A 22,273-nucleotide genomic window follows, 5' to 3' on the forward strand; every position below is an offset into this window, starting at 1 on the left:
TTCAACCAGACCCCCCCACCTTCTTCAAATCAAACAACGTTGGTATCAATCAATTCATCTTTATAGGGCACTCAGTATAATACTTTAAAAAAAAATATCTAAATTTCAAGCCAATAGTGTCATTGGAATCCAAGACTAGACCTTATTATGTTGTGTAAAATTGGTTATTTGATTTATAAAAAATAAATAAATATATTGATTAATGTTAGAACTTTAAATATACAGTCATATGTTTATATTACTTTTTTTTAAATGTATTACTGTGTTCAAGGCTGCACTTCAAAAAATGAAATTGTCTAGAGCTGTTTTAAACGAAATTTCAAAAATAAATCTGTCTAAGTCTAAGTATTACCTTTGTAACATTTGAAAAATATGGATATTTTTTCGGGGCTGTCTCTCCCCCTCCCTTGGTGGGGGTCGGATTTCCTGGGATGGCCCCTCCTTGGTGCCTTCGCTCTTGGGGTCCCTTTGGGTGTCTGGGGATTTGTGTCTCCCGGTGCTGGACTCAGTACATTTCGGGGGGGCGCCTCTTTGGCTCTTCACTACCACTATTGAGAATTTTTCCTTTATATAAATTTTACATCCACAGATGCACTTTCACAAACAACAACAGGTGCTTGGTTCCAGGTACTCAGAGATTAACTTCCATACAGAAAGCCCATATTCTTATCTTCAGGTAACACAGAGTACTTGTCAGATTAAATAATACTACTTCAGCGATAGTATCTAAGTGTTACTTTATTGTATGTCTGGTACCATGTTTGTTGGTTGAGCTGTTCTTTTTACATCTCAAGCAGACTGAAAATGTTTTATCATTATGTCCCTTTCATCTCCTCTTACTTTCATCTTTTCTCCTTTTTTTCTGTTTTTCCTGTTCTATTCACATTGCACTGTCCATATAAACTGTAAAACTCCCTGAATAATTATAATAAATCAATTTACATGCATGAAACAAGCAGAACACTATGGTGATAGCCGTACTGCTCCACTTGTGAAAGTAAAATCTGTTGGGCTCTTTTTGGCATCAAGACAATTATTCTTATTGCCGCATTGCCAGACAGGACACTGTAAAAAAAAAAAAAAAGGATATTTTGATGGTAAAAAAGTAATGTCAATGTAATAACAAGAAATGCCAACTTACCCGAATATATTAAGAAAAATAATAAAAGTGCTTCTATAAGAAATTCATGAAAAAACATTCAGAGTGAAAGAAACACATTGTTTTGATACAGCATAACCCTAGAGGCATTAATGCTGATACTGGCACTGACATTTTCTAGTTTATAAATCTAAATATAATTGTTAACTAGGTTTACTAACTTTTTACCTTTAATCAACACATCTGTCATCATTGACAGCTGATGTGATAAGAATTGGTCACTGTGGACTTCAAACAGAAATATTCTTCTCAGTTTAATGCCAATTTTAGACAACACCTTTTTCAAGCCTTCAAAAAGAAGTCATTATCTTTCATATATGAAATAAATAATTCCACTAAAATAAAGGAATCCAGCTGGAAAATGAGCTTCTGTTTACTCCCTGTGGGTGATTCCTGACACACGGTTTGAATTTGACTCCGTGTGTCTTTTGGAAGCAGCAGTTCAGCTGATCTGTAGCCGTCCACCTGATATTCAGGACAAAACCTTTTTTCCACATCTAAAGACTTCCTTTATTTCATGGAAAATTTGATATCTCTGATGTCAAGAATCTCTTCATTATTTTGAGTAAATCAGTTCATAAATGTAAATAAAAAATTTCATTTTCTGTCTTTGTGATTTATTTTGTGAAATATTTCAAGTAAACCTTTAAAATAAATAAGAAAAATGCCATAATTTGCCTAAAAAAGGTAAAATTCTCTCTGGTTTAAAGGAGAATTGACACTCACACTGAGCCTGGTTCTGGTTCTTCAGGAGGTTTCTTCCAGTTAAGTTTTTTTTCTCTCAACACTCGCCACATGCATGATCTGTATGAGGGATTGCTGCAGTCAATGACTGGATGCAATCTGCTGGGTTTCCTTACATGGAAAACTTGAAACTGTCTGATTAAAATGACTCAGTTAAAGAGCTTTAGGATGTCGAGAAAAACCATAAACCATAATGTATAGATCATTATATTCATGTTTTCAGGAGTGATTAAATGTAGCCACAGTTAAAGTCCAGTGATATTCAGAATTCAAACTTCTGAAAGTACTTTAAATATGAAATTATTCCATCCTGTTCAATAAATTATAAGTGTTTTTAATTCAGAGTAATTTTCATGTGAATGTGCTTTACTGGAGGCATCCATGTTTGTCAAAGAACACTACTGCCACCTACTGGTTAGTGACATTGTCACGGTGCGGTATCGGCTGTTGATCAAGTCCCAGTGCTGTATCTGGTGTTTGTCACAACGCGCTATTATCCAAGTCATCTTGAAAACATTCTTCTTCCAAATGTTGGCTACATATTACGGGTTTTTTCTCTGGCCAGAAGTTCGATGGCAAATCCTCCCTCTTCAAGTTGGCGATCCAACGACCAACCCGTCCGTGGAGGATCAGGAATCAGAAAGGTGGAATAACTCTTTTTTTCACTTTTCCCCGATGTATTCCAGCATCCAGCTGCTATGCACGTGGGCATTGTCAGTTTCACTATAGCTCTGGTGAATTTCAGTGGTGAAGTCCTCTGGAAATCTTCAATAATTGTTGTTGATTGCAGATGTGTCTAGTAGTTCCCATTGGGGTTACTATATTTGGACAAAAATGGCCGTTCCTAGACTCAGTGAAAATTGTTATTTTTTATTTTTTTTTTACTGATTAACGCTAAATTCATTAAATAACCGCAAACGTATTAGTTTTAGGTATAAGTGGCGCAGTGGGTAGCACTGCTGCCTTGCAGCAAGAAGGTTCTGGGTTTGATTCCCGGCCCAGGGTCTTTCTGCATGGAGTTTGCATGTTCTCCCTGAGTCTGAGTGGGTTCTCTCCGGGTACTCCGGCTTGCTCCCACAGTCCAAAAACATGACTGTTAGGTTGATTGGCTTTTGTAAATTGTGTGAGTGTGTGAAGGGTTGTTATGTGTTGCCCTGCGATGGACTGGCGCCTCTTGCCCATTGACTGCTTGAGATAGGTACCAGTACCCCTCGCGATCCCACTCGGGATAAGTGTGTAAGAAAATGTATGGATGGATGGATTATTCCTTGATGTCTGGATTTTAACTGTTTTTGTTGTCCTTTTATCTCTTTTCTATTTACAAAAGCCATGTTTTATAATATTACTTCCTTGACTTGTTTAGTGAGTTGTTTAAAAAAAAAAAAATTCCATTACAGGAAAACAAAAATCTTTATATATATCCGAAACGTTATATTTACTCTAATGATTATTAACGAATCTTAATTAACGAGAAGTTTATTTTCCTCCTGCTCTTTCTGGCTCTCCTCAAAGCGCAGAAAAGAAGGACTTACCAGAATCTTTTCTGCCATCTGCTGAATCTGCTGCGATTTGCTCTGAAGCTCGTCTTTCAGCTTCGTCTCCCGGCGCTCAACAATCTCCAGCCTTTTCACTTGGTTCTCCAGGGTCTTCCTTCCATCCTGCAGATAAAAAAACAAAGGATGTTAAAGGTTGTTGGAAAGACGCAGCAAAGATAGGACTTTTTCGCTTTTTTTCCCCGTTATCGTCACGTGGTCGTAAAGAAGAAGGTGATCAGACGTTAGAGCTCCGCTCCAGAGGTGCCGTTCGGGGATGATGGGGTAGTGGTTGCACCTGGAGACAACAAGGTCAGGCTCTGGAGCTATTCCATGTAGAAGCTGTGCTTACTAGCTGCAGCATGTAATGTATGGAGTTGATTTTGTTCCATTTGTTCAATTGTTGCAAATAACACAACAGAAAGAGACTGAACAAATTGGTGAGAAAGGACAATTCTGTCCTAGGCTGCACTCTGGACTCGGTGGAGGAAGTGGCTGAGAGGAGGGTGCTCTCCATGCTTACATCCTGTTAGGACTCCTGTCTGTGTGGTTTGTGTGTTTGTCTTCCTTCCTCCACCAGGCGGCGCCTGGTCCTGATTCACCTCCTCACACACCTGCTAAGGGTTACCTCGTTAACGGAGCGTTCTTAAGCTGCTGACTGCCACTACCTCGACGCCAGAGTGTTTGCCAGTTTTGGGTACTCTGGCCAAGATGAGTTTTGCCGAGTCAAACTGAGTTTTTGTCAACCTTGTCAAGTTTTAATCTTGCTATTTTTGTCTTTGCCTCTCGGCAGAAAGTCATCCTGCAAACTGGCCGTTTCTGACCTTCTCTCCCTTGAAGGATCAACTGAGCCTCAAACTGATCTGGGGATTCAAACTGGAGGTTTGGATCCACTTTTCTGCAAGGAATTTGAGTTTCACACTGAGCAAGGGATTCATCTGCACCACAGTCCGTTCAAGTACCGCAGGAAAACTGAGTGGCAGTCAGTTTCTCCATTCTCCTACAAACAACCACATTCTGGGTAACCCTGTCCGCCCTCCACCAAAAGAGACAAACACTGGAACACCCTACACCGACAGGAGTCTAAGAGTCAACCATTTTTCTGGAAACGTGAGTCTGCAAACCATTTCTCCTCTTCAAATTTGAAAATCAATTTTCCCACTGAACCTCAACTAACCGCAGTGTCTTCCCCTCACCTTTCAGTTCCGGTTGAGCAGTGTTCAGGGCAACATGGAATCTCCACAAGCTTCTCAATAAACCTGTTAAACTTTTTCCCTGGTCTCTCTGTTTTGGTTTCTCTGCATGTGGGTCTGAGCTCTTGATAAAACCATGACACATCCATCATGGACACCACCTTCCACCCTCTGCAGCAGTCTGTAGAGGAGCTGAGCAGCTCCTTTAGTGAAAGACTTTTACACCCTGTTAGTAAAAAGGAGAGCTACCGCAGGTCATTCATCCCTGCTGCAACCAGACTCAACAATGCAGCACTGTAACTGCAAAAAGAATGTGCAATCGATATTTAATACCCTGTACAATAACAATATTTAATAAATACGTATTTCTATAAATACCCATTTAATACCCCGTGTAATAATCCTGTTAAAGGCACACTATGCAACCTTTTTCAGTTAATTAATGTGTTCCATAACGTTTTGGATGATGAAATGAGTCATTTCAGGTTGAGCAAAGGTTTTCTCGGCCGCCCTGGTGGTCTGTAGGGGAAATACCGCACTTGCAATTGCAGGAGCCCTCGGCCCGCACCCACAGGCTCAGAAGTCTCGCGAGAGTCGGCCTTGCTTTATGGCTAGAACTGCTACACGCCCCCAGTTAAAAGCATGCTTGTTGCTAGCACAGTGGCGATATTTGTGCAGTTATCATGGCGGAACCAGCGTGAAAACAGCGAAAGCCCATGTCGGAGCAGGCAAGAAAGAGGAAAAGGGCTCCGGACAGAGAGAGGAGTCGTACACGGGTGAACATCGGGCAAGCTTTTTCCGAATGGCGAGAGCTAAAATAAAAAGAAGGCTGCAAGGCTGACGCGGACCTCGCGTTTCTGCTGATGCGATTGTAAGTAACATTGGAATGGTTTCTCTCTCTCTGTGTGCATGTTCATACTTTCACTGTGTTCGTTGCGTTCGCCTGTCTGCTAAGCTCAAAACAACCGCGCCTGACTTGACTGAGAAACCAGGAGAACAGCTGTGCATATTTACGACAGTGCACTTTTACTTTCGCCCTCTGGGGGGAGCCTCGCTGGAAAATCAACACCGGTTGCATAGTGTACCTTTAAATAAGAGACTTCAGCTGTTATATATGTGGACACACTGTATATACTGCATATACCGCATGCACCTTTTCCTCCTTTTGGCACCTTTATTTTGACTATTGAGCCGATGTGACAAGAGAATATCTCCACTGTGAGATCAATAAAGTCTATCTTATCCTTATCCTTTATTTATATAGCAGCAATTCACCTCATGTCATTTCAATGCACTTTACAGAAACAATTCAACCAGGTCATCCAGTCAGATGGGTTCAAAGTTTTCTATTTAAGGAAAACCAGGTGATTGCATCGACTCATTTGCTGAGTTTCAATTCAGCGGCTGTGTCCTCTAAAGTCCAGATTCATCTTTCGATTACTTCATAGAGGTCGGTTGGGATTGAAAGACTCCTCGTTATGCGGCCGTCAAATGCAGCCTTCTTTTTGTCCGTTTTGAAGGACAGATCTTCTGTATCCTCAGTAGCCTTGGGTATACCATGATTCATTGCGAGTCCTAGCAACCCGTTGCTTTGTGCTCAGAAGAAACTAGAGACTGACACGGGAGTGGATTTTCACTCCTGTCCCGTCCCACTCCCACAGAAAAAAATTGTGTCCCATCCCGATCCCGGGCCAGAGTATAAATCTAAATCCTGTCCCGTCCCACTCCTGGTGAAATTACTCCCGCTCCATTCAGAATGACTCCCGCTCCCGCACCACTCCCATTCCTGTTGTTTTTGACCGCAGGTGAAAAACTCAGAGCGGAAGCACTGTTGGTTTTTGGGTCGTGTAGTTTTTTTGACTCGCATTATAGTGTAGGCTTCAAGGAAAAAAACTACAAAATGGCGGCGCCAGTACTGGATTTTTTTCTTTCTATTTTATTTTATTTTTTGGTATTGATCCTAGTTTTTTTTTAGTTACTATCGGTTTGCTCCCGCTCCTGTCTGCTCCCGTTAATGTTTAATCCTGTACCGTCCCAATCATGTGATCGTTACTAATACTGACTCCCATCCCACGGGAATCCCACGTTTCTCTAGAAGAAACAGGGAAATGTCGCCAAACAGTGGTGATTATTGGAAGTGCAATTTAATATAATACAAGTATTTGAATAGTTCCATCTGAAATTAATGAAAAAAGTTGTTTTAATGGTTCTTGAGTTAGAAATGTGGCAGTAATGTTTGGTTTATTGAAAGGTTTTATCTGTCCCTGTGTAAATGGTTTTGGCTGACATTTCAGCTCAGATTCCAATATATCTGCAGTGTGGGGACTATAAAACGACGGTACTGCTGCTGAAGCTCCTCAACAATAAATTTAACATCCCAAACAGAAGTCAGAAGTTTGGTATCCAGTCTTTGTGTGCTTTGTGAGTCAACTGTCACGGTTGCTAAGCGACAGAGCGTATGGGCTAAAACACTTTCAGCATTATTTTCACAGACCTCCAAAGACCCGATCTACCTGGACCGTGTCCTTGGAGGACGCAGCCTCTGAAATCAAACACATTGACTCTTCAGCAATCCCTCAAACCAAGCATGTTTGTAGCTACAGTGGAGAGGAAAACTTCTTTAACAGGGAAGAAACCTCAGTGTGAGCGGACATCTGCTGAGGCCGACTGGGGTTTAAGGAGACAGAAGTAAGATAGAAGTTTTATAAACTTAAATTAGAAATTTAGAAAAAAAAATACAAGCCAGAAAAGAAAAAAGTTCTTAATCAAAAAAAAAATTCACATTCATTTCTTAGAGTCTTCTGAGTTAAACGATTTTAGTTTTCCAGATCACATCCTCTTCCTCTTTAAGAGATGTCGGATTGAGCTTGAAGGGAAGAGAATGTGATCTATAAAACAAAATGAATTAAAAAAAGCAATTCGTAAAAATCAATCTTGAAGAAAAAAATAGCAACTGAAAAGAATATGTAAATTTTTTAAAGTGTAATTTCTGGATTTTCTTTTTAAAAATATCCAACCACAAAAAGTGTTTTTGTCAGCAGGAATAACGGAACAGAATTCATCCATATTTAGGAGATCCTTGCATGCAGGGTGCATTCAGCAGCTGCTTCTTAACAGTTGTAAGATGACCTTCAGGCTCCACACACAGCCTCCTGAGATTTCTGTTACAATGAGTCTAAGAGCCAGAAAAAGATCAATCGGGCTGCAGAACCTCAGAGTGATCAGCTCACATCGATCTGCAGACTCACAAACCTTTAAGAGGACGTCATGAGAGCTCTGCGTCTGAGGGTTCCAACTTATTTCTATTTTATTTGCTGATGTGTTTATTCCATGGATCTTTTTACAAAGGAGAAGATTCCAGACTTCCAGTGTCTAAGTCTCTGGGACCTGAGCCTCTTCACACAAGAACATATCAGCCTTAACGTAGTTTGCTGCTACGCTCTCTAAACCAGCACAGTTTGGCTGAGAAAAAACAGTACTGAAAACATTTCATATCTCTCCTATCCTGGCTTCTCTTCATTGGCTTCCTGTTAAATCCAGAATAGAATTTAAAATCCTCCTTCTCACATATAAAGCCTTAAATGGCCAAGCTCCATCTGATATCAGAGATCTGATTGTTCCTTATGTTCCTAACAGAGCACTTCGCTCTCAATCTGCAGGTTTACTAGTGGTTCCTAGAATTTCTAAAAGTAAAAGGGAGGCAGATCTTTTAGTTCTCAGGCTCCTCTCCTGTGGAACCAACTACCAGTTTTAGTCCGTGAGGCAGACACCCTGTCTACTTTTAAGGCTAGGCTTAAAACTTTCCTTTTTGATAAAGCTTATAGTTAGAGTGGCTCAGGTTATCCTGAGCTATCTCTATAGTTAAGCTGCTATAGGCTTAGACTGCTGGAGGACATAGGGACCCCTTTTTCATCATTCTGCTTCATTCTATCTCTATTCTCCCACTCTGCAGAATCTGTTAGTTCAATCTCTAACGTTCTGCTCTCTCTGCTTTTTCTCATAGTAGCTTCATCTGGTCTGTTCCTGTTTGGCTGTGACTCCATCCTGGAGAGAAATATCAGCTGTGCTACTGCCATCAACACCTTTGTTTCTAGATGTTGGAGCTCGGCCTGTTTTCCAGTGTAGTCCTGTTTCTCTGACTGTGACTAACTGGATGTGCTCTCTTCATCCTCTGACATGGGAGCTGGCTCGGAGCTCGTCTGCCTGGCTGTGTGTTTCCTGGACGGGGCCGCCTGTGGAGCTGGTTGACAGTTGCCTTTTGTATCTATGCTTCTTTTTCTATGTCTGCTTCTGTCTCCTTGAACCCCAGTCAGCCTCAGCAGATGGCCGCTCACACTGAGCCTGGTTCAGCTGGAGGTTTCTTCCTGTTAAAAAGGAGTTTTTCCTCTCCACTGTTGCTACAAGCTTGCTTAGTGTGAGGGATTGCTGAAGAGTCAATAAATCAACGCAATTAACTGGTTTTCATTAGAGAGAAAACTTAGAATCAATCTGACTGGATGATCTAGGTGAACCACAAAGTGCCCTGAGATGACATGTGTTGTGAATTGGTGCTATAGAAATAAACTGAACTGAATGTAACTGATAAATGTTGCAGGAGAAACTTCTGGGTCCTTCTGAACCTCCACACTAAGAAATTCTTTGCAAGCTTTTGTGGCATATTTATGCAGCGTCTCTGATACTTGTGAAATTTCCAAACCTAATAAATAAACAGTTGAAACAACCCCTCTGGGCTGCCAGAATACCCACAAAACTGCAAACCAAGTGCAAATCATCTAATTGTCCTATTTTGCTCAAGAGAAGAGCTCCACTGAGGAGAAACAGCAAACCCAAAGCCTGTCTGACATGCTAGCATGCAATCACAGCACAAATGTTCATCAGGGGGAGCAACAACTTGTCTCCTTGGGAACATATGGCCTCTTTGTGCTTTGCAGCGTCTTACAGCAGATTTATTTATGCAACACTTTGTAAGTTTTTTTTCTTATCTTTCTCTGTAAAAGCAACAAATGTCTGCAGCACTCATCCGTGCAGCAGAGACGTACCTCGGTCTCACGCAGACGTCTGCGCAGGCTGTCGCTGGAGTCTTCCTTATTCTGCAGCCTCTCCAGGTCGCGCTCCAGGCGCTCTTTGGCCATTTTCATGCTCTGGAGATGGTCTGTGGCCTCGGCGCTGGCCTTTGACGTCTGGAAAAGGAAACAACCACCCATTAGCTGTTCCTTTGATCATTATGGATCCATAACAACCTAAAGAGGTGAAATTTTGATATTAGGCAGTCGTGGGTGAGCGGTTAGGGTGTCAAACTTGGATCCCAATGGTTACTGGTTCGACTCCCGACCCGCCAGGTTGGTGGGGGGAGTAATTAACCAGCGCTCTCCCCCATCCTCCTCCATGACTGAGGTACCCTGAGCATGGTACCGTCCTGCCACACTACTCCCTTGGGGCACCATTGAGGGCTGCCCCCTTGCATGGGTGAGGCATAAATGCAATTTCATGGTGTGCAGTGTTCACTTGTGTGTGCTGTGTCACAATGAGGAGTTTCCCAAAGGGCTTTCACGCTTTCACATTTCAATGTGCTTCCACCTTTATTTAAAACATCTCCAGCACATTATAGGGGACTCTGGGTCCTGCTCCAACTTTATAAACTCACTACACTCCTGATTATCTAATAAACTGGTTTGTCATAAGTAGGGCCTCCATTGTCTTAAAAAAGTATTCATATCCCTCAATCTGTTTATGGTTTGTCATATTACAGCATCATACTGTTCTGTATTTACTGGGAGTTTAGATTTGATCTAAAAGGATGTGGTTTGTAAATTAAAATTTGAGAAATTAAACTTGAAGTAGCATTGTTTCCTCAGATTTTTCTTTCAAATTAATTTTTAATATTGCAACTTTTCAAATGGTTTTTTTATTTTTTTATTTACAGATTTCAAATTAGAATTTTTTTTCAAATTTCTCTTTTCAGACTGAGATGTACAATTTGCTTTCTTTTCAAATATTGTTTTTCAGATCACATTTTCTTTGTTTCTGGGGACGGGCTTCCCCCTGCAGCGAAGAGCAGAGATGATTATTTATTGGTCTGCTGAACCAATGGCGAGCGTTTCTATAGAGCTTAAAGTAAATAGAACGTTATCTATGAAACAGAAATTTGAAAATATTGCAATTTGTAAAACTGAATCTGAAAGACAGAAATTTGAAACAAAAAATGAAAATATAAAATCGGTTTAAAAAAAGTATTTGACAAAAATATGTATTCATATAAAATCTGTAATAAAAAGATCTATGAAAAATACACACATATATATATATATATATATATATATATATATATATATATATATATATATATATATATATATATATATATATATATATATATATATATATATATATATAATACAATTCTAAAATTGCATTTCAAATTTGTTTTAGTTTTTTAAAATATATTGATTATTTTTAGATTCTATATCAGATTTTTTTTTCTAATTTAGTTTTTACAGGTTTATATATATATATATATAATCTGTAAAAGCTAAATTAAAACATGGAAAATATAAAACCTGTAAAATCTAAATTAGAAAAAAAAATCTGATATAGAATCTAAAAATAAACAATATATTTTTAAAAACCTAAAACAAATGTGAAACGAAATTCTAAAATTGTTTTCATTTCTTAATTTTTTTTATTTTATTCTTGCCAAATTTAATTTGTTGAATGTGTGTGTTTTTTTTTTTACTTGCAGAAATATTGGAGCCAAATTCCCTCCATAGATCTGAACGTTGGTATCTGCATTTAGCTGCATCTCTCCGTTTAAGTTCCTGCTGAAGATCAGCACCATGTTCCACTTTGACCCGATGTCACCAGATCACCTTCATTAGACGTTTGCTGAGTTTCCTTCATTCTCAAAATACAAGCAAATAGCTTAAATCTCCCTGCTTTGAGCCTCTGTAGCTCCTCCAGAGTAACCTGCTCCTTCCATTAATGCTCTCCTTCATCAGTGGTAGATTTGCAGCTGTTTCCTTCTCTTTTTCCTTTTAGACAGACAGATCTGTCTAACTCTGCTTTAAACTTTCACACAAATTGTTCTGCCATTTTTCTTGGCCTTTATAATTATGTTTGTTCAGAACAGCTGGATTTATTAACCACAAACTAGTTATTCTACTAATCAGGTGACTTCTTCAGGCTTTTCATTGCAGTGGATCTTATTTTGAAAATTATAAAAAAAAAAAATGTAATTTAAATTGTAAATGAACCAGGAAAATGCTATATTTTTCTTCCATCTCATAATTTTTCTTCTGTTTTCTTTGAACCACATAAAGTAAAAAAAGTCTGCGGTACGGTAAAGTCTGCGGTTATACGGAGACAAGTTGTAACCGTTTTCTCCTGCTCTATCCGCCTCATCAGCAGCAGAACTTTCCTTAATTCTAATAGAAAATCGCCTTTAGGATGAAAATCTGGCTTATTTAAAGAGGACCCTTCATATTCAGTCTGCTGATTGCTCTCTGAGCAGACACTTAATAAGAAGCAGATTCCAGGAGAGACAGGCAGAGGAAGGACGAGGTCAGCAAAGGTGAACTTTGAATATAAAGACTCCTCTGAAAGGAGGAGGACAACCCGTCATAAATGATTCATCGTATTCTACCTTTGCAAGCTTCTCCTGCAGGTCCTGGATCCTCTGCTGCTGCTCTCCGCTGGCCTAAGACCAAAGCAGATATTTGGAGATGAAATCAAACTTTTGAGCCTTGACAGAAGAATTAAATGTTCACCGGATGATGCAGGTGGTTTTCTCTTTTGGACCTACCTTTTCCAGTTTGGTGATCATTTCCTCTACCTCTGCTTTGCTCTGCTCTTTGGCCTGTAGTGACAGAGGAATAATTATGAAAAATGACCATAACTACCAATTATTGACATTTCCATTAGCTGGAATATGTTTGCCAAGAAGACTTTTGGGTTGTGGACAGCTTTAGCGCTGCTGAGGACCTTCTGAATCCTGTGCTGATAGTCTGCAGCCTTCCTCTTCAGCTCCTCGTTGCCTTGTCGAGACTCCTTCAGCTCAGCTTCGTACAGGTCGCTACGGCGACGGGCTGCAGACAGGTCCTCCTCCAGCTGCCTGATGGAAACTCTCATCTCCTCTAGCTGAGCATGGTACTCCTAGGAAAACAAATTAATCAGCCCAGATGTAAGTGACAAAGTGTTAAACTCCTAAAGAGAAGCTTCCTGAAATTCCTTCTGAGATTATTGGATTTGATTTGGCCTCATAAAATGTTGATGTAAAAAATTGAATGGGAAAAGAAAACAGAAATAGGAATATTATTCAAATATTGCCTCCCCTCTTCTTTGCACCTTATAAAAAAAGAGAAACCAAAAGATTTTTGACAAGGACGCTTTGAACCACAGTAAGTACCTGTGCAGCTTTAGGTCTTTGACTTTAATCTGAGAAAACTCAGGCTGACACGTTGCACACTGAAAACTGGCAGCCAGCGAAGGTGACAAACATTCAAAGCTAAACAATGACTCCAACCGAAGGAGAATTACAGACAGAAAAACCCACTTCCAGTTTGAATGACAATATTTGGTAAAATAACCTTCATTTAAATCCATACATTTTCATCCATTTGGCATATTTTTCCAATCATTTTCTACCACTTGTTCATCAGGGTTACAGGGTAACCAGTCATTAACAGACATAAACACCAAAGGGACATTTGGAGACATAAATTAACCTAATCGGCATATTTTTCTCATGAGGGAAATACCCACCCATGCAGAAAAGCCCCCAGACCTGGAACTGAAAACAAGGATAGAGATACAAACCATGGGGATACACCATGCAGCCGACATCCTGTGCGTAATCTAGGAATGGATCACATGTTCGACTCCAGAAATTTGCTGTATGGTTTTATTCTGGAACTTAGCAATAACTCTATTCCTAAAACCAAGGCTGCCTGGCAGAATGAAATGGATCTATGTGTGACTGCTGTCTTTGGGACTCTGTGTGCTTCAACCAGATCAAACGCCTCCCAAAGGGAAATCCTTGCCTTCACATCTCTGCTGGTCAGACATGGACTCCTTCTGGAATGAAAGTCCCATAATCCTTCCTCTGTATCTGGTTAAAATAAACTATTAAAGGGTTGCATGTTCTTTTTTTCAGAGATGGTAAGTATTTAAATATTATCTCTCTGATCTGAAGGCATTACATGACTGATCGTTGAGTTACCAGTTTAGCTACATGTAGGGATGAGCAAGGGCAGTCATTGCAGGAGGTTTCAACCTGTTAAAAATGAAGTTTTTTTTCTGTCCACTGTCGCCACATGCATGATCTGTATGAGGGATTACTGCACAGTCAATGACTGGATGTGATCTGCTTGGTTTACTTAGATTGAAAACTTGAACCTGTCTGATTAAAATGACTCAGAAAAGAGCTTAAGGATGAAATGTCGAGAACTGGTGCAAAACTAAAATAAAACTGAGCTGAATATAGCTTCCAAAGACGATAAGGCATGGTGTGGTTTCCACATTTCAATTTCTGTTTTCAGCAGAGATCAAATGTAGCAACTGTTAAAGGAAAAGTCTGTTCATATTCAGAAGTCAAACTTCTGAAAGTTCTTTAAATATGAAATTATTCCATCCTGTTCAATAAATGATAAGTGATTTTAATTAAGAGTAATTTTCATTTGAATGTGTTTTACTGGAGGCATCCATGTTTGTCAAAGAACACTACTGCCACCTACAGGTTTGTAACGTCATGGTGCGGTATCGGCTGTTGATCAAGTCCCAGTGCTGTATTTGTGTCAGGAATCCAGTTTTTGTGGGTTGTTTTTGTGTTTCTTTTTCTCCTCCACGAGGTTGTGCCCCACCTGCACACCTGCGTCTCGTTGGATCATTATCGGGAGGAGTACTTAAGCAGTGGACTGTCACTGCCTCGGCGCCACAGTGTTTGCCAGTCTAACTGAGTCTTTGTTTCTATGAGTCTAACATGATCTTTGTTTTTTGTCTTTTGGCAGGAAGTCATCCTGCATACTGGATTTTGGCTACATATTACGGGTTTTTTCTCTGGCCAGAAGTTCGATGGCAAATCCTCCCTCTTCAAGTTGGCGATCCAACGACCAACCCGTCCGTGGAGGATCAGGAATCAGAAAGGTGGAATAACTCTTTTCCACTTTTACCCAATGTATTCCAACATCCAGCTGCCATGCACGTGGGCATTGTCAGTTTCACTATAGCTCTGGTGAATTTCAATGGTGAAGTCCTCTGGAAATCTTCAATAATTGTTGTTGATTACGGATGTGTCTAGTAGTTCCCATTTATTTTGCTTGTAAAGCGGGGAGAATGGCGCTAGGCTTACCGCACCGTGACGTCACTGCTGGAAGATGGCAGGAGGGAGGGGTTACTGTATTTGGGCAAAAATGGCCGCTCCCAGATTCAGTGATTGCGATGAAAATCAAATTAAAAATAAATTAAATCACTGCGATCGTATTAGTTTTAGGTATAAATAATGATCCATTAATTATTTCTTGCTGACCAGACTTCTCCTTTAAAGCTTTAACTGGAAGAGCTCAGATCTGATTATTTACATGAAAAAAGTTGCTCCATAAGTCTGCAAAGCCTGGATTGCTTATAGCTAAATAAAGCATCCCAGCTGTTTTCATGTTTTAAAGTGTCCTCTCTGTCATGTGGGAAGTTTTCACGTGTTTTTTAATTGTCTGTGAAAATCAATCTGCCTAATCTCCAGCCTTTGTTGAGCCAACAGGCTATGACTTCTGAATAGAGATGATAAACACAGCAGTCGTTTTACTGAGCGTGGGAGACAGATGCTTTTCAGGATGAAATGCTGGATTTAGCTGCTGCTGAGAGGGACCAAAGGGAACGAAGGGGGAACGTAGAAACAGGCTCCGGCTGCTCAAAGCAGCTGTTTGATTTAGTGTTCAGGCTTTGGTTCTATATAATCTAATCTTTTTAGTCATTGTTCAGGTGTGAGGTTGTACTATGGTTTCTGATTTTGGTTTCTGTGGTGGAAACCGAGCTTTAATGGATCATAAAGATGAAACTACTGGGATCAAACAGAATCCATTATGATATTTTTGAGTCAGGGTCTTGTCTATTTTTTTTATTTATCTATTTTTTTGTACTTTTAAAATTTCACCAAGAGCACATTTTCTTCCCTATAGAACATGTTTTTATCCGTTTGTCTGAATCCATTGTAGAAAATTTTTGTGGATGCTTTTATTTAGCAAAATGAATCAGTTTAGCGGTGAGATTCCTGGACGTCTTAAGCAAAGCAAAGCCTTTCTATTTTTGGATTTCCGCCTCTGTTACCTGTGAACACTCCATTAAAACTACATAACTCACCTCTGCCTCCCTGCCTCTGCATTTGGGTCCTCAAAACCTCAACCAAACCCTGACAATTCTGAATCTTTATATTTTCTTTGTTATTCATTGCCGGTGTTCTGTCAGATGAGCTTACCCAATCAGACCAGCATACCTATAGTCAATACGGATGCACAAGACATCAGATTGCGTTTATCCCTTCTTTTTGTACAGAAAATAGACTTTAAACTACCTCGACCGGCGTGTATCCCTTTAGTCATGTACAAAAAAACTGTTTATGGTCAAAAAACAACTAAAAGTAAGTAATTAAATCGTTTTTTTGTACATGACTTAAGGGATACTCACCCGTTGAGGTAGTTTAAAGTCTATTTTTTGTACAAAACTAAAGGGGATAAATTAAGAGATAAATGAGTGTTGAATATCTGTATGCTGGTCTGACTGGGTATGCTCATCTGACAGAACACCAGCTTTAGGTTCATGTCACCATTCTGAGTGGGCGACAGTGGCGTTGGGTGCAGGAGTTTGCCCTGCAATCGGAGTGTCGTCTGTTCAAGCCTCGGTTCTGGCTTTCAGTGTCATTGTATCCTTGGGCAAGACTCTTCACCTGCATTGCCTACTGATGGTGGTCAGAGGTAGCCTGGGTGCCATTTCGAACTTAGTCCAACAAGGTTTGAGTTCGGGAAGTTCGGTCTGGCATTGCTCAATATTAGCGCGAGTATGCTCGCACAAAATCTGGCGGGCCAATCAAATTGTCAGGGCGGGCTTTATACGATGATGGACAGATGATCAACAGTAACGTAATCAACCACGTGACCAAAGCGCGCTTGGGTGACAACAACAATGGCTGCCGCCGGAGAGTTGAGGTGTGTAGATTCTGCTATTAGGTCTGTTCTAGAAGATATCGACAGCAAATTAATTTTAAAAGAGGAACAGAGAAACGCGATCAAGGCTCATCTTCTTATTCTAGGCGTGCAACTGCACGCTTTGATTTTTGTGGACAACAACTATGCGTCACTTAACATACGTCACGCACTCCGTTGCTCTTATTGGTTGTAGGTCTATCCAATTGAGTGCAGAGGCATTTTTTTTCCTGGTTCGTTCGAAACACGCCCCATATTCACAGCTCTATGGAGCAGCATCAGACTCATTCTGACTAGAATTGAGTAGGACTACGTCCGGCTAGGTCAGAGGCGCCAATGTACGGCAACCTCGTTTCTGTGTGTGAGCCCCAGGGCAGCTGTGGCTACCAATGTAGCTTGCCACCATCAGCGTATGGGTGAATGTAGTGTAAAGGTTTTTGGTCAAGTCTTCTGCCTTGAAAAAACACTTTATAAGTAGAGGCCATTTACCATTCCCCCTGTTCTTTATTTAAAATAGGGACTGATCTGTTTATCTGTTTATTGCTATTGAAAAAAAAAACTATATCTAGCCATTCTGGTGTAAGAATCTGTTACATTCTCTGCCTGCAAACCTAAAATTTATTTGTTCCTCTTGTGCTTAGAAATTAGATGTACCAACCTGCCCCCCAAGCAGTCAGGTTTCCTCGTCTTTCTGCTTTAAAGACATTAGTCGTCTTTGACCTTGTCTTTCTAGTGCAGCAGATTAGATCAAACAGCTAATTTATATTCCCTGTCGTGATGCCTGACTTGTTTTCTACAAAGCTTGGACCACACCAATCACAAACACACACACGGTTTAGTCTCTGTTGTTACTGAAATCAAAGTCAAAATCAAACATATAAAGATGTAAGCAGTGGAAATAAACCTAAGAAATAAAACAAACCAAGTTTTATTCCCTTCAGCATGTAAACATTGAGACTTTGAGAAAGCTGCCATATGTCTGATCATGCTGTGATTTTTCCTGAAATCCTTGTTTTTACATGAAGGGAGAATCAAAAAAAATAAATAAATAAATGTTCCAAAAAACAGTGTGAGCAAAAGGCCTCAGCACCCCATCTCAACAGCCTGCCCACTGCATCACTTTGCTCCCCATTCTAGGTATATGGCTCCCGTCACCATGGCAACCGGAGGACAATGTATTCATCGCCTGGTAACGAGCGTGAGTGTAGGCAGGGGAAAAAACAGGTTGCTTTAAAATTATCTTTAAAAAAAAGCTAAATAGATAAATGAAGCAAAAGGAAACGTTGAACATGTTGATGGTCGATCCAGTCTCTGCTTCACCCCCCACTGAGATGATGTGTAGCTGTGGGTTTAACATCAACATCTTTTCATCAGTCTACGCCGACTCAGGCTGAACTAAGTATCAGACGCTAAAAACACGAGATGAAACTTTCCTTCTAAAACTAGAAATGACAATAACAACCTAATGACCTAACGTTTGCAGCAGAACACATTGCTGCACATTTTAATGTTCCATATTTCAGATGGTGGTGCATGACTAGTTAGCCCTGAAAGGGACAATGACCTGTAGGACATGAACCTGGAGGACATCGACCTGCAGGACATGGACATGCAGTACAATGACCTGCAGGACATACATCTGTAGGACATGGACCTGGAAAACATGGACCTGTAGGACATGAACATGGAGGACATCGACCTGCAGGACATGGACATGCAGGTCAATGACCTGCAGGACATACATCTGTAGGACATGGACCTGGAGAACATGGACCTGTAGGACATGAACATGGAGGACATGGACCTGCAGGACATGGACATGCAGGACAATGACCTACAGGACATAGACCTGTAGGACATGGACCTGGAGAACATGAAGATGGAGGACATCGACCTGCAGGACATGGACATGCAGGACAATGACCTGCAGGACATACATCTGTAGGATATGGACCTGGAAAACATGGACCTGTAGGACATGAACATGGAGGACATCGACCTGCAGGACATGGACATGCAGGACAATGACCTGCAGGACATGGACCTGTGGGACATGGACCTGGAGAGCATGAACATGGAGGACAGCGACCTGCAGGACATGGACATGCAGGACAATGACCTGCAGGACATACATCTGTAGGATATGGACCTGGAAAACATGGACCTGTAGGACATGAACATGGAGGACATCGACCTGCAAGACATGGACATGCAGGACAATGACCTGCAGGACATACATCTGTAGGACATGGACCTGGAGAACATGGACCTGTAGGACATGAACATGGAGGACATCGACCTGCAGGACATGGACATGCAGGACAATGACCTGCAGGACATACATCTGCAGGACATGGACATGCAGGACAATGACCTGCAGGACATACATCTGTAGGACATGGACCTGGAGAACATGGACCTGTAGAACATGAACATGGAGGACATCGACCTGCGGGACATGGACATGCAGGACAGTGACCTGCAGGACATACATCTGTAGGACATGGACCTGGAGAACATGGACCTGTAGAACATGAACATGGAGGACATCGACCTGCAGGACATGGACCTGTAGGACATGGACCTGGAGAACATGAACATGGAGGACAGCGACCTGCAGGACATGGACATGCAGGACAATGACCTGCAGGACATACATCTGTAGGACATGGACCTGGAGAACATGGACCTGTAGGACATGAACATGGAGGACATCGACCTGCAGGACATGGACATGCGGGACAATGACCTGCAGGACATAAACCTGTAGGACATGGACCTGGAGAACATGAACATGGAGGACAGCGACCTACAGCACATGGACATGCAGGAAAATGACCTGCAGGACATACATCTGTAGGACATGGACCTGGAGAACATGGACCTGTAGGACATGAATATGGAGGACATCGACCTGCAGGACATGGACATGCAGGACAATGACCTGCAGAACATACATCTGTAGGACATGGACCTGGAGAACATGGACCTGTAGAACATGAACATGGAGGACATCGACCTGCAGGACATGGACATGCGGGACAATGACCTGCAGGACATAGACCTGTAAGACATGGACCTGGAGAACATGGACCTGCAGGACATGGACATGCAGGACAATGACCTGCAGGATATAGACCTGTAGGACATGGACCTGGAGAAAATGGACCTGTAGGACATGAACATGGAGGACATTGACCTGCAGGACATGGACATGCAGGACAATGACCTGCAGGACATACATCTATAGGACATGGACCTGGAGAACATGGACCTGTAGGACATGAACATGGAGGACATTGACCTGCAGGACATGGACATGCAGGACAATGACCTACAGGACATAGACCTGTAGGACATGGACCTGGAGAACATGAACATGGAGGACATCGACCTGCAGGACATGGACATGCAGGACAATGACCTGCAGGACATACATCTGTAGGACATGGACCTGGAAAACATGGACCTGTAGGACATGAACATGGAGGACATCGACCTGCAGGACATGGACATGCAGTACAATGACCTGCAGGACATACATCTGTAGGACATGGACCTGGAAAACATGGACCTGTAGGACATGAACATGGAGGACATCGACCTGCAGGACATGGACATGCAGGTCAATGACCTGCAGGACATACATCTGTAGGACATGGACCTGGAGAACATGGACCTGTAGGACATGAACATGGAGGACATTGACCTGCAGGACATGGACATGCAGGACAATGACCTACAGGACATAGACCTGTAGGACATGGACCTGGAGAACATGAAGATGGAGGACATCGACCTGCAGGACATGGACATGCAGGACAATGACCTGCAGCACATACATCTGTAGGATATGGACCTGGAAAACATGGACCTGTAGGACATGAACATGGAGGACATCAACCTCCAAGACATGGACATGCAGGACAATGACCTGCAGGACATACATCTGTAGGACATGGACCTGGAGAACATGGACCTGTAGGACATGAACATGGAGGACATCGACCTGCAGGACATGGACATGCAGGACAATGACCTGCAGGACATACATCTGCAGGACATGGACATGCAGGACAATGACCTGCAGGACATACATCTGTAGGACATGGACCTGGAGAACATGGACCTGTAGAACATGAACATGGAGGACATCGACCTGCGGGACATGGACATGCAGGACAGTGACCTGCAGGACATACATCTGTAGGACATGGACCTGGAGAACATGGACCTGTAGAACATGAACATGGAGGACATCGACCTGCAGGACATGGACCTGTAGGACATGGACCTGGAGAACATGAACATGGAGGACAGCGACCTGCAGGACATGGACATGCAGGACAATGACCTGCAGGACATACATATGTAGGACATGGACCCGGAGAACATGGACCTGTAGGACATGAACATGGAGGACATCGACCTGCAGGACATGGACATGCGGGACAATGACCTGCAGGACATAAACCTGTAGGACATGGACCTGGAGAACATGGACATGGAGGACAGCGACCTACAGCACATGGACATGCAGGAAAATGACCTGCAGGACATACATCTGTAGGACATGGACCTGGAGAACATGGACCTGTAGGACATGAACATGGAGGACATCGACCTGCAGGACATGGACATGCAGGACAATGACCTGCAGAACATACATCTGTAGGACATGGACCTGGAGAACATGGAGGACATCGACCTGCAGGACATGGACATGCGGGACAATGACCTGCAGGACATAGACCTGTAAGACATGGACCTGGAGAACATGGACCTGCAGGACATGGACATGCAGGACAATGACCTGCAGGATATAGACCTGTAGGACATGGACCTGGAGAACATGGACCTGTAGGACATGAACATGGAGGACATTGACCTGCAGGACATGGACATGCAGGACAATGACCTGCAGGACATACATCTATAGGACATGGACCTGGAGAACATGGACCTGTAGGACATGAACATGGAGGACATTGACCTGCAGGACATGGACATGCAGGACAATGACCTACAGGACATAGACCTGTAGGACATGGACCTGGAGAACATGAACATGGAGGACATCGACCTGCAGGACATGGACATGCAGGACAATGACCTGCAGGACATACATCTGTAGGACATGGACCTGGAGAACATGGACCTGTAGGACATGAACATGGAGGACATCGACCTGCAAGACATGGACATGCAGGACAATGACCTGCAGGACATACATCTGTAGGACATGGACCTGGAGAACATGGACCTGTAGGACATGAACATGGAGGACATCGACCTGCAGGACATAGACATGCAGGACAATGACCTGTAGGACATACATCTGCAGGACATGGACATGCAGGACAATGACCTGCAGGACATACATCTGTAGGACATGGACCTGGAGAACATGGACCTGTAGAACATGAACATGGAGGACATCGACCTGCGGGACATGGACAT

The 22,273-nt window shown here is 42.1% G+C and overlaps 1 protein-coding gene across 1 annotated transcript in view; it reads right to left on the reverse strand.

Annotated features, from left to right (window-relative positions):
* LOC119781506 (citron Rho-interacting kinase) overlaps nt 1-22,273 on the reverse strand; it is a 181,196-nt gene that overhangs the window by 112,337 nt on the left and 46,586 nt on the right. The window contains 5 exon segments of the mRNA XM_038281998.1: nt 3,436-3,561; nt 9,668-9,808; nt 12,268-12,321; nt 12,427-12,480; nt 12,606-12,776. Of these exon segments, the coding sequence (XP_038137926.1) occupies nt 3,436-3,561; nt 9,668-9,808; nt 12,268-12,321; nt 12,427-12,480; nt 12,606-12,776 (546 nt within the window).

The sequence above is a fragment of the Cyprinodon tularosa genome, unplaced genomic scaffold, assembly GCF_016077235.1.
Source record: "Cyprinodon tularosa strain WSP-4 unplaced genomic scaffold, ASM1607723v1 ctg178, whole genome shotgun sequence".
Lineage (NCBI taxonomy): Eukaryota > Metazoa > Chordata > Actinopteri > Cyprinodontiformes > Cyprinodontidae > Cyprinodon > Cyprinodon tularosa.